This window comes from Leptosomus discolor, chromosome 6 (genome assembly GCF_034619465.1).
Source record: "Leptosomus discolor isolate bLepDis1 chromosome 6, bLepDis1.hap2, whole genome shotgun sequence".
In the NCBI taxonomy this organism is placed as follows: domain Eukaryota; kingdom Metazoa; phylum Chordata; class Aves; order Leptosomiformes; family Leptosomidae; genus Leptosomus; species Leptosomus discolor.
This window is the reverse complement of record NC_141396.1, coordinates 37297355-37309805: the sequence shown is the minus strand read 5'-3', so window position 1 is coordinate 37309805 and position 12451 is coordinate 37297355. Positions and strand designations below refer to the sequence as shown.

Sequence of the window (12451 nt, the reverse complement as noted above, 5' to 3'; positions counted from 1 at the left end):
GGTCTACTCTGTCCTAAAACTGTTGATGCTTTCCCCTTTTGAGATCTGTAGGATTGATTTCTAGCCAGCTAAGTGTGTCATGGGAAGGGATGCTAAGAGGGGAAACATGTCCACAGTGCTGGTGGTGTTTTGTGTTGGAATAAGGATGCAAGCTGCAAATTTTTTAAAGTTTACTCAGCATTAGGAACAAAGCCCTTGGTGGAAGAAAAGGAGTGAGCCAGTGTGCAGCTGGCTGCAGAGATCGGGTCTCTCCGAACTCATGGCTTTTGTCTATCCAGCTTGGGTTTCAGGTTGTGAATGTGGAGAACATTTGGCTTTTGTGTTGACTTCTCCATCATGGTATGTGGCCCAGTGGTTAAGAAGAGCCCCACCTTTGTGCAGCTGGAGTTTCATAGTGTCACTGTAGGGTGGGCATGATCAGGAACAACTGAGTTTGAGTCTCTGAACTGTGAGGGGGATGTTCAATGAGCCAGAAATATGGGAGAGATTTTGCAGTGACACTTGTCCATGGCTTCCCATGCTCATGTCCAGCGGGCTGGTCTCCCCTTCTGTCCCTCTCCTCTCACTGCCCTCCACCCTCTCTCCCTGACCACAGGTGCTGGTGAACCTCAATGACATCAATGACAACCAACCCACTTTCCTGCGGCCGTACGAGGGTCCCTTCGATGTCACAGAAGGGCAGCCTGGCCCACGCATCTGGACATTCCTGGCCCACGATGGCGACTCGGGACCCAGTGGGCAAGTGGAGTACAGCATCATTGCTGGGGACCCCCTTGGTGAGCAGGGACATGGGGGCATCACTTCTCCTTCTGGCTGTCCTATGGAGGAATCTGGCTTGCAGGAGCTTGGGCGGAAGTGTTTCAGAAAAGCCGTCCTCCCTCCCAGCACTTCTGCGAATTCAGCCTTTCGACACCAGGAAATCCTGTTTTAAGCAACAGGAAACTTAACCTGTTCGTGGCCAGCCAGGGGATGGCCGGGGCTTGTGCAAGAGAGGGGGGAAATCTGCTAAACAATAAAAGCAAAAAAATAAAAAAGTCAAAATAAAAAAGGCAAAAAATCAGACCGCGGAAAGAGAAACCCAGAGCCGCAAGCGCACAGCTCCATCCCCTCATGCCCATGGGGTTTGCAGGGCTTTTGGGGACTGAGTTGTTCTGCAACCCATGGTGAATCTGTAGCTCCAGCTCCACCAGCACCCCAGAGCAGGTGGCAGAGGAGCTGTGGACAACCCGAACCATGGGGACATAGGGCTGTCCCTCTGTGAATGGCTGCTGACCTTAGCCCAGGGTATCTGGAAGGCAGAGCCCAGTCCCATCTCCCAGCTGACCCTGCTGCAAAGCTTTTCCAGAACAACCAGGACACAGCTCCTCGGCTCGGGGCAGGGTCCATGCCATGTAGTCCACCCTGCTCTGGCCACCACAGGGCATAAACAGGTTCTTGAAGGGCTGTTGACTTCTTCAGAAAGGCACAGTCAAAAGGCACCAGCATCTCTTATTTGGCCATTCAACCCATCCCCTGCTCCTGCTGGTACCTGTCTGCCACTGTCCCCCCATATCTGCAGTAATGGGGCATGGTGTTGTCCCCAAATCCACCATGGTTCTGTCCCCCGGCTCCAAAACAAGCCATTCCCCTTGGGAGCCAGGCCATTCGCAGCAGCACAGCACGAGCCAGGACCCCGCTGTCTCTGGCAGGAGAGTTTGTGATCTCCCCAGTGGAAGGGGAGCTGCGGGTGCGGAAAGATGCTGAGCTGGATCGTGAGAACATCGCCTTCTACAACCTCACCATTGCTGCCCGGGACCGGGGGGTGCCCCCCCTCAGCTCCACAGTGAGTCCCCCAGGGTAACATGGGGGGCTACAGGGTGCCATCCCCCGTCCCCAACTCCTTCCTCGGGGTTTCCTTTGCCTTCATTCTCCTCCTCCCCTTGTCCCTGAGGCTTTCCTCCCCCAGACTGTAGTTGGCTGAGTGGGGAAGGATGGGAGGGATGGAAATAGGTGCCACATGTCTGCACTCCTCTCCCTGGCAGATCCTGGTGGGCATCCATGTGCTGGACATCAACGACAATGACCCCGCGCTCCTCAACCTCCCAATGAACCTCACCCTCAGTGAGAACACCCCTGTCTCCAGCTTCGTCACCCGTGTCCTTGCCCGGGATGCAGACAAGGGGCCAAATGCCCTCCTGACCTTCGACATAACGGCGGGCAACATGGAGAATGCCTTCTACATCAACAGTACCGTACGCCCCCGGGGGGTGGGATGGGGTGGGATGCCAGGATGTGGAGGGTGTGCACCCCTGACCCCAGAGTCCTGGCTTCCCTGGGCACCCGTGGGTGCCATCTGGCATCCTTGCCCTGGCAGCAGATGCCCCAGGGGAAACGCTCCTCATGTCCCTTGTACGTATTTCCTCCCTTTTTTTCTTGGTAGAGCGGTGTCATCTACGTAAACCGCCCACTGGACAGGGAGCGAGTGGCAGAGTACAGGCTGACCATCACAGTGAAGGACAACCCTGAGAACATACGCAATGCCAGGCGGGTAATTATGGACACTGCTGGAGCATCCAGCAATGCAGGCGGCAGGGCAGGTGGGAGAAGGGGTTGCTGCCGTGTCCAAAACCAGGTGGTGCGTTTACCCACAGCATTTCCAATAGCAACCTCGTCCCCCAAAAGTATCCAGGGGCCACAAGGAGGTTGCTGCAACCCCCTTCCCACCACAGAACAGGACCAGTATGATTTAGGGCAAATCCAGAATTGCATGTTGACTCCATGCAACAGCAGTAGACATTACAGAAGGTGGGACAAATTTGGGCTGGAGAGCTGGACAACCACAAAGACAGCAGAGCATCCTTTGGCCCTGCCAAGATGTCCCATACATCAGGGTACAGGCTGGTTCAGGGAGCACAGCACCGTGGTCGCACAGAGCTCCAGCTTTGACCAGCACCAAGCTGGAGGTGGGAGAGGTGGGAGGTCTTAAGGAAAGGACGATGCAGTCATCGCCCTCTTGTCTCTGTCTTTCTTTAGGATTTTGACCTACTGGTCATTTCCATAGCGGATGAGAATGACAACCACCCTCTCTTCACGCAGAGCTCCTACCAGGCTGAGGTGATGGAGAACTCACCCCCAGGTAGGTCTCTCTTTAGTCCCTTACATGGCTCCTGGACACTCCCTTTGGGGCCAGGTGAGGGGAGGTGTCTCCTAGCTGTCATGGAGGAGACACAACGCTGAGCAGGGAAAGGCTGGGATGCAACACAACACTGGTCAGCGGGATGGGGATGCTAAGTATGAGGGGCTCCTGCCAACCACCCAGGGAGGTCAGCCTCGAGTAGACTGTAGCTTTGGTCTGGTGCAAACCCTTCCTGCACAGGTCAGGCACAACTCTGTGAGAAATCAGCCACATTTGGGAATTGCTCAGCTGCAGAGGTGCCCATGGTCAGAGCCAAGCCCTGGGGTCAGCCTTGAGGTCACCAACCTGCCTGGTCCCTGTAGGGGATGGGGCGCCATCTCTCCATCACCAGCACCTGGAGTCGCCTCACTCCAGGAGTTAGAGATAAAACAGTCCAGCCTGTCCAGGTAGACATTTCCCAGCCAAAGATCTAGAAATTATTTTTTTTTTCCTTCCTATCATTCAAATTGCTCCCTGCTCCAAGACCTCAGGTACCTCTTTGTCCCACCAGCAAGGGACATCCAAGGCGAAGGGTTTGGGTGCCTCCAGGTGATGCCTCAGCGGCAGGGTACTGGTGCTGCCTGACTGACGGATGTGTCTGTCTGTTTGTTTTTAGTCGGACGTCCCACCGCCTCACCTGACCTCACAAGTCGGTCTGCAAGGCTGCAGCAGCCACCCCCCCCCGCTGCCTCGTGCCCCGCGAGACCCCACTCTGTCACCTCCTCCATCCAATCATTGCTATCACTCATGCGTCACCAGGGCGGGAGGGGGATGGGGGGCTCTGCAGGGGTCTGCCATGCTCTCTAACCCTCATCATCCCATCCAGGGACTCTGATCACGGTGCTCAATGGACCCATCCTAGCTCTGGATGGTGACGAGGGCAGCAACGCTGTGGTGACCTACCAGCTCCTGGAGGCATCCCTGGACCCCTTTGTTATCGACAACAGAACAGGTGGGGTGGCTCAGCAGGTCCCTGTCCCCAGCCCGTGGCCACCAGGCAGCCATGGGGTCTTATCACCGGGCTTTTCCTCTTCTCCAGGTGTCGTTTCAGTGAAGCCCGGTGGCGTGATAGACCGAGAGGCTTTGCTGAACCCTCACCTGGAGTTCACGTTGGTGGCTCATGACGTGGGGGGTCTGAACAGCACCACCAGCCTGGCAGTGACCATCCTGGATGACAATGACAACCACCCCATCTTCCAGCCGGCCTCCGTCACAGTGTGGCTGCAGGAAAACAGCCCCCCAGGTCAGGAGAGGGCTGGGACTAGATGTGAGGGTGGGTGATGGGGAGACCTGGGTGTCCCCCTGGGACTGTGAAGAGCCAGCTTCCAGTGTCAGAGCTGGTCAGGATGGGGTTGAAGGGAAAATTTAGGAATTGGGACTGCCCATGTTGCTTGACAGTATTTGCCTTGGGACCGGGGATGTGTTGCTGCTGCCCTCCAACCCTCTCTTGTGAGGGCTGTGTCCCTGCCTTTCCAGGCTTCTCCGTCCTCCAGGTGATGGCCACAGATGCTGACAGTGGCCTCAACCAGCAGCTGGATTACCGGATTGAGGGTGGTGGCCAGGACAGGTTCCTGATTGATGCCACCACAGGGGTGATCCGTGTGGCCAACATCAGCATTGACCGGGAGGAGCGGGATGCCTACTGGCTGACGGTGGTGGCCGTGGACCAGGGCACACCAGCACTCTCAGGCACCGCCACCGTCAGCCTCTTCATCAATGATGTCAACGACTGCCGGCCCGAGTTCATCAACCCCATCCAGACAGTCAGCATCCCTGAGTCGGCTGCCCCTGGCACTGTGGTGGCCAAGGTGACCGCCATCGACCGAGACCTCCACCCTCGCCTGGAATACTACCTGCTGGAGATCGTGGCCCGTGATGACACAGACGCGCTGGTGTCTGACCAGCAAGGAGTGTTCGCAGTGGATTTTAGGACAGGTAGGAGAGTGGGAAGGGCTGTGCAGGTGGCGCAGATCCTTCTACTCTCTTCTGCTTCTACTTCTTCTCTGCCTGGAGGTAGGTGTCCAAGGCACTAGGAGATGATGCTCCCTTCCTGCCTCCCCGCTCTCCTCCTCTGGCTGCCCCATCTGACCCTCCCCTGTCCTCTCTCCCCTGGCCGACCGACTTAACTAACCCTTTTCTTTCCTTTCCTTTCCGGCTCTCAGCCTGCCAGGTTTGTCTCTGTGTCTGTGCTCATTTCTCTCTCCACGCCATCCGTCACCTCCCTCCATCTCACCCATCTCCATTGCAGGTGGCCTCGCTGGGGGCTGGGGGCTGCTCAGCCTTGGCAGACCGAACATGGGCACCCTCACTGTGGGGAGTGGGAGGGGAGTCTGGGGTAGGTGATGGGCTCTGCCCTTGGGGGAGGGGGGCCAGGAGCTCCCTGCATCTGTTTTGGAAGCACAGAGCTGATCTGGGAAAGAAAAATGCCCTTGTTGGAAAGGATACTGGACAGGACTCTTAAAGATGCCCAGATACTGAGCTAAGGTTGATGGGGTCATGCAGGGGAGCAGCAGCAGTTGCTCCCAAACCCCTCTCATCTGCGCATCCCAAACCCTTACCCTGGCTGAGACAGCATGAGAACCTTTTAGCAGGGCAGAGCAAGCAGGAAGGCAGGAGATGGAGAGCAGAGTGAGAGAAGCTGTAGCTATTGAGTGTTTTCCCTGTTTAGCCTTTGGGGAGAGGCAGGAGATCAAGTGCAACAGCGGGTGCAGCAGTCAGCTGGTACAGACTGGTCTGCTGAGGGTCCTCGGTGGTGGGGTGCAGGCATAGCCTGTGACTCCCATCCTTTTGGCGTTCCCAGGAGCTGTGAAGATCAAAACTCCCCTCAACCGGGAACTGGTGGCCACCTACGAGGTCACCATCTCCGTCCACGACAATGCCAGCGAAGTCATTGACCACTCAGTCAGCGTGCCCAACGGTAAGAGTGGGCTCTACCCAGGGAGCACAGGGCCAGGGCTGGCAGCTACCAGGGGCTGGCACAGCCTTTCCTAGGCACCAGCACAGCTTCTGGGTAGCTGGCAGCTCTCCCGCCTCCCTCTCCATCCACACCTACTGGTTAGCAGTCCTGGACCAGCTCCCATCAGGTTCAGATTCACCTCTGAGCCCTCCTTTAGCAAATGGTCCAGACATTCCAGGGCTCCACTGGGGATGGAGAGGACCATGTGCCTATAACTGTACCATGGGAGACACTCATTTCTTCGTTACCATCGCCATCATGTCTTGCCACCCTGCTCCTGGTAAATGCAGGCCCATGTGCGAGAAGGCACACACAGATCAGGAGTAGGTCTGAAGTAGGTGAGACTGTCCCACAGCCAGCTCAGGGCATAATGGCTTTGCAGAATATTGCCATTTTTCTTGATGAACCAACTCCATTTAGTTGGCTTTCCTGGAGTTTCATGATTGTATCTTTACAACCCTCCTTTCTGCCATCCTTCCTCCCATCTCTTTCTCACTTGTCCTCTTCCTCCTCTCTTCCCCTGTGGTCTTCACCATGGCCACAGCCAAGCTGACAGTCAATGTCTTGGACGTCAATGACAACACACCCCGTTTCCGACCCTTTGGCGTCACCTATTTCACCGAGAGGATCCTGGAGGGAGCCACACAGGGCACCACACTCATCTCCATCTCAGCAGTGGACCCGGACAAAGGTGTCAATGGGCTGATCACCTATGAGCTGCTGAACCTCTCCCCAGAAGGCTACGCCTGCCTCGAAGATCAGTCAGCAGGTTGGTGGCCTGGGGACGTGGGAGTCTGGGGCAGGTCGGTGGCCTGGGGCAGGTCTCTCATTTCAGGGTCTGCCATGCTCTAGGGAAGGTCGTGGCCAACAGGACGGTGGACTACGAGGAGGTGCAGTGGCTGAACTTCACTGTCCGAGCTTCTGACAACGGCTCTCCCCGCAGATCTGCTGAGATCCCGGTGTACCTCCAGATAGTGGACATCAATGACAACAATCCCATTTTCAGCCAACCATCCTACCAGGTGAGCTGGACTCCCCTGTTCAAGCCCATATGGGGCTGGGCAGTGCCAGCCTGGTGAGGATGAGCACAGAGCTGGGGGTTCTCCAGGGACACCTTCTCTTCCCTCTATGCTTGAACCATATGAAGAAGATGGTCAATCCACCAACGTACTCTGTGTGAACATCTTGTTCTGGATCCGGCTATGCCCACCCCTGGGTGCCACCCTGTGCCCTTGGTTACTGCCCGCTAAAACAGCAAATGGTGAAACCAGTCCTGCCTGCTGTCTTTGCTTGCAGAAAGCTGTCTTTGAGGACGTGCCATTGGGTACGGTCATCCTGAGGGTCAAGGCCACGGATGCAGATTCTGGGCGTTTTGCTCTCATCCAGTACAGCCTAGGGGATGGAGAGGGCAAGTTTGGGATAAATCCCAACACGGTAAGGAGTCAACCAAGGCTGGAACAAAGTGGGGAAAGGGAGGGGAGGCTGAGATGGTCCCATGGTATGCCTTGGTCCCATGATATGCCTTGGTCCCACACCTCACCTTTTGCCCCTTCTTGAGTACCAGCTCTGCCAAATGAGGTCCACCTGAAGGTCTCTGTGTGCTGCAGGGTGACATCTACATCCTGTCAGCCCTGGACCGGGAGAAGAAGGATCACTACACACTGACAGCTGTGGCCAGGGACAACCCTGGGGACATCTCCAGTAACCGTCGGGAAAACTCTGTGCAAGTAGGGCTCTCCTCCTCCTACAACCCCTTGTGTGGTGGTCAACAGTAAGAAGGTGTTAAACCTCAGGCTTTCCTCCCCAACAGGCTTGCTAGTGGCTCAGGGAGGAACTAGGCAGAAGGAAGAGCAGATGACCCTGGGGGCTGTGGGGTGGATGGTGCAGGGGCCTTTGCGCCGTGGGGACAGCACGTTGGCAGAAGGGAACAGAGCAGGAGGGGCAGGGGAGGGTGACACTATTGTGTGCAAGAGCTCCAGCGTGAATGGGGGCCCCAGCCACAACAGTCCCCATTGTTGGAGGCAGGAATTCAGCTAGCAGAGCTAAACGAATAGCAGGAAGGGCACTGCGCTCTGGCAGTGGAGTCACGGGTCACGGCAGGGGTATGGCCCCTGTAGGCTCCCTGACCTTTTCCACCATCACGTCGCCCAGCCGGCTGTGCTTTGTCGAAGGTGCTGATCACAGTCCTGGACATCAACGACTTCAGGCCCCAGTTCAGCAAAAGCCAGTTCAGCACCAGCGTCTATGAAAATGAGCCGTCAGGGACATCAGTGATCACCATGACCAGCACTGACCTGGATGAAGGGGATAATGGCGTGGTGACCTACAGCATCGAGGGCCCTGGAGCAGGTGGGTGCCGGGGGGGCGGGAGGAGGGGCGGGGGGGGGCGTCCTCCCCAGGGAGAAAGGTTATGATGAGAAGCAATTGGAAGAGATGTAGGAGCCTAGCCTACATCCCCTGTCCTGCGGCTGGTTAGGAGCAAGGTTGTGCACGTGCCCCAGGACCTATAATACTGAAAGCGTGGAGCTTTCGATATTGCTCCAGTTCCCTGTTCCTCATGGCATGGCACATTATGGCTTTGCCTGCAGCCTAGCCTTGGCTTGTCCCCTTCTCTCCCCCACCCCATCAGGACGTTCTATGTACACCAGTGTGTCTTGGAGCAACTCACTGCATGCTTTAGAGGAAAGCTAAGAAGGGTTAGGAGGTTGTGGGTGGATAGTGATAGTGCCTAAAATCCAGTATAACAATGCACACCAAGGAGTGATGGGAACAGGCAAAAGCCAGCACAAATGTAGAGGGGAATGGCAGAACATTAATTTTCCTGAGATGCAAGGGCTCCTCTGACCACTGTCCTGTCCCAGCCTAGGCAGAGAAACGCAGCAGAGTTGGCCTGGAAGCAAGGCCCTTGGCACTGTCCAGTGGCAGGGATGAGGCAGTAGGCAAGGATGCTCTCAAAACCCTGAGACCATCCACATCCCTGGCCTCAGGCAGCCAGCTGTGTTCCATCACTCCTTGATAGGGATTCCCCACCAGTAAGGGATGTGCTTTAACTGGTATACTGGTTTCTAACTGTATTTTATCTGGTGCGAAGTGTCCTGAGCCAGAGATGTGGTTTTTTTCTGCTCCCAGAGGCTTTCAAGATCAATAAAGACTCCGGGCTTGTCACATCCCAGCGGCGCTTGCAGTCCTATGAGAGGTTCAACCTGACTGTGGTGGCCACGGACAAGGGGCGTCCCCCTCTCTGGGGGACCACCATGCTCCACATTGAGGTCATCGACATCAATGACAACCGCCCCATCTTCATCCGCCCACCCAATGGCACTATCCTGCACATCAAGGAGGTAAATCCCCTGAGAGGGAGCAGTGGTCATGGCACACTGACACCATGCTCACGAGCGTTCCTGCCTGCCAGTGGCAAAATCTGATCTCCATCTCCACCAGGGATGGAACAAGACCTTTATTTAACACATGGAAAGAAGGTTTGGGTCACGGGGCTGGACAGTCAACAACAGTCCCTCTCCATACATGCGACTGGGGATGCTGAGGCAGCTTTGGGGAACAGAAACCCAGGCAGCATGCAAAATAAGGAAACAGCCAGTCGCTGCATGCTGAGCCTGTTTATAAACAAGGGTCGAAATGCTGACATTTAAGATGTTTCTCCTTTCTGGGAAGCCAGGCTTAGCTCAGACAGTCCCTGACGCATGCGTGGTGCAGCCACCCTGCTGAAGGGAATCATGGCTCCACGTTGACAGCCCCTACTTGGGTTTTGGGCAGCAGGAGCCTGTTGACCTTAATACAAGGGGGTTTGGAGGGGCAGAAGGAGCAGGGAGCTCATGTGCAGTGCTGGAGCTGAGGGGCTGTGCATGTGCAAGCAGGAGATCCCCCTGCGATCCAATGTCTACGAGGTCTACGCCACGGACAAAGACGAGGGACTCAACGGAGCGGTGCTTTACAACCTGCTGAAAACCGGGGCGGGGAACAAAGACTGGGAATATTTCAGCATCGACTCGGTCAGCGGGCTGATCCAGACGGCCATGCGACTGGACCGGGAGAAGCAGGCGGTGTACAACGTGAGCCAGGCAGCAGTGCACCTGCGGGGTGGCCGGGATGCTCCTCGAGGCTGTGGGTCTGGTGCAGGGCTGGTGGGATGCAAGTGATGTGGTGGGGATGGGGTCAGCTGTCGCAGTTGTGAAGATGTCACACCTTAGCAGGAACTAGGTGATTATCAAGTGCCATTGGGGAGTGGCATCCTGGTGGGCCAGCTCCCAATTCCCTGATAAATCCCCGCAAAATCTCCCACCACCCAACTGTCCTCTCTGTCCCTGCCTCAGTAATGTCTCCTGGCCCACGTGGCTTTGTCCAGGACAGCCCTTTTGCCTCTCTCCCCAGCTGATCATTGTGGCCTGTGACCAGGGCCAGCCAGCCTACGAGACCATGCAGCCCCTCCAGGTCGCACTTGATGACATCGATGACAATGAACCTATCTTCCTTAGGCCACCTGTAAGGCGCTGGGATGGAAGGGGTGGGAGACAGGGGATGCAGGGATGGGGATGTCGGTGAGCACATGTGATGGAGCACGCACCACTGGGCATCACCATGGTGGGGAGCACGACAGGATTTGTCCACTTCTGCTTAAAGCCACCTCAATGCTCATAACCCTTCCTTCTCCCGGGGTCTCTGGCAGAGGGACAGTCCCCAGTACCAGGCACTCTCCATCCCTGAGCACTCACGGCCAGGCACTGTGGTAGGGAATGTCACCGGGGCAGTGGATGCGGATGAGGGCTCCAATGCCATTGTCTACTACTTCATAGCAGGTGGGTGCTGAGCAGGGAGGGGATGGGCAGCTCTGCATCCCCCCACATCCCCTCACCAAGGGTTTCCATTGTTCCCATCACCTCCTTGCTGCATTTCTGCCCTAGTCAATGGGCAGGTGGCGTTTCCCCCCAAGCTCAAACTGGGGACCCCTTTCTGCACCCAGCTGGGAACGAGGAGAGCAACTTCCAGCTGAGCCGAGAGGGGAAGCTGCAGGTCTTGCGAGACCTGGACCGGGAGAAGGACCCGTACTACTCCATCATCGTCAAAGCATCCAGCCAGAGGAATTGGTCCCCTCCCCGGGTCCAACGAGCAGGCAGAGCCCAGACCTGGGACCTCAGTGGGGACCTGACCCTTCAGGAGGTGCGGATCTTCCTGGACGACATCAATGACCAGTCCCCTCAGTTCACCAAGTCAGAATACACGGCGGGTAAGGGGTGCTGGGGGGGGCCCAGGAGCCAGAGATGCTCCTGGGAAAATCCAGCAGGATGAAGGGGCAGTGAGAGCCAGCCCAGCCCCACGTCCCCATCTCTCTCTCTCAAAGGGGTTGCCACTGATGCAAAGGTGGGATCGGAGCTGATCAGAGTGATTGCAGTGGACGCCGATGTGGGCAATAACAGCCTGGTCCTGTACAACATCTTGGGCATCCGCTACATCAAGCAGCACTCCAACGACTCTGAGGAGGTGGCCAACATCTTCAGCATTGGTGTGTACCCTACATGCCACGGGAGCACAGGGCCAAGGCCATACACGTCCCTGTGGCTGAAGATATCCCCGTGGCCAGGACCACTAATTCTGAGCTTGTGACTGTCTTTCCCCCAGGAACTCTTGATGGGATCCTGCGAACCTTTGACCTCTTCACGGCCTACAACCCTGGGTACTTCGTGGTGGATATCATGGCCTCTGACTTGGTGGGCCACAACGATACGGCCGTTGTGGGGATTTACATCCTGCGGGATGACCAGCGTGTCAAAATCATCATCAACGAGATCCCTGACAAAGTCAGGCAGTTCGAGGAGGAGTTTATCAGCCTGCTCTCCAACATCACGGGCGCCATCGTCAACACGGATGATGTGCAGGTAACCATCCACCCTTAAGGTTGCTTCAAGGGGTAGGTAACATTGCACGTGCTGATTGGGAGGTCTCCTTTGAGAGACCTGTCTGTATTAACAGGTCTCCTTTGAGTGCCCTGTCTGTATTAACAATAGAAACCCCTGAGCTCTGACAGTGATGGATACATCCCAGGCTGAGTGTATCAAAGGGGTCCAGACTGACCCTATGCCAAGCTTGAGGGTCTCCTGCCACATGAGCACACCTCAGGGCACACTCAAGAGGGGTCCTGGGAGGAGACACTTCTCCCACACTGCAGACCTTACTGTCTCTCACCAGTTCCATGTCGACAAGAAAGGTCGGGTGAACTTCGCACAGACAGAGCTGCTGATCCATGTGGTGAACAGGGAGACCAATCGCATCCTGGACGTGGACCGGTACGTCACCTGGCCCATCACCCAGCTGGCTTGTTGAGTTCT

At 56.4% G+C, this 12451-nt stretch overlaps 1 protein-coding gene across 1 annotated transcript in view; it reads left to right on the top strand.

Moving 5' to 3' along the window:
* CDH23 (cadherin related 23) overlaps positions 1 to 12451 on the top strand; it is a 202604-nt gene that overhangs the window by 186671 nt on the left and 3482 nt on the right. The window contains exons 38-59 of the mRNA XM_086467128.1: positions 596 to 776; positions 1689 to 1822; positions 2022 to 2231; positions 2420 to 2527; positions 3013 to 3115; positions 3981 to 4106; positions 4194 to 4397; positions 4631 to 5089; positions 5955 to 6071; positions 6655 to 6879; positions 6963 to 7132; positions 7407 to 7544; positions 7718 to 7837; positions 8282 to 8459; positions 9240 to 9451; positions 9986 to 10180; positions 10500 to 10610; positions 10795 to 10924; positions 11089 to 11352; positions 11467 to 11628; positions 11745 to 12001; positions 12312 to 12409. Of these exons, the coding sequence (XP_086323254.1) occupies positions 596 to 776; positions 1689 to 1822; positions 2022 to 2231; positions 2420 to 2527; positions 3013 to 3115; positions 3981 to 4106; positions 4194 to 4397; positions 4631 to 5089; positions 5955 to 6071; positions 6655 to 6879; positions 6963 to 7132; positions 7407 to 7544; positions 7718 to 7837; positions 8282 to 8459; positions 9240 to 9451; positions 9986 to 10180; positions 10500 to 10610; positions 10795 to 10924; positions 11089 to 11352; positions 11467 to 11628; positions 11745 to 12001; positions 12312 to 12409 (3902 nt within the window). The remainder of the gene's footprint in view (positions 1 to 595; positions 777 to 1688; positions 1823 to 2021; positions 2232 to 2419; positions 2528 to 3012; positions 3116 to 3980; positions 4107 to 4193; positions 4398 to 4630; positions 5090 to 5954; positions 6072 to 6654; positions 6880 to 6962; positions 7133 to 7406; positions 7545 to 7717; positions 7838 to 8281; positions 8460 to 9239; positions 9452 to 9985; positions 10181 to 10499; positions 10611 to 10794; positions 10925 to 11088; positions 11353 to 11466; positions 11629 to 11744; positions 12002 to 12311; positions 12410 to 12451) is intronic.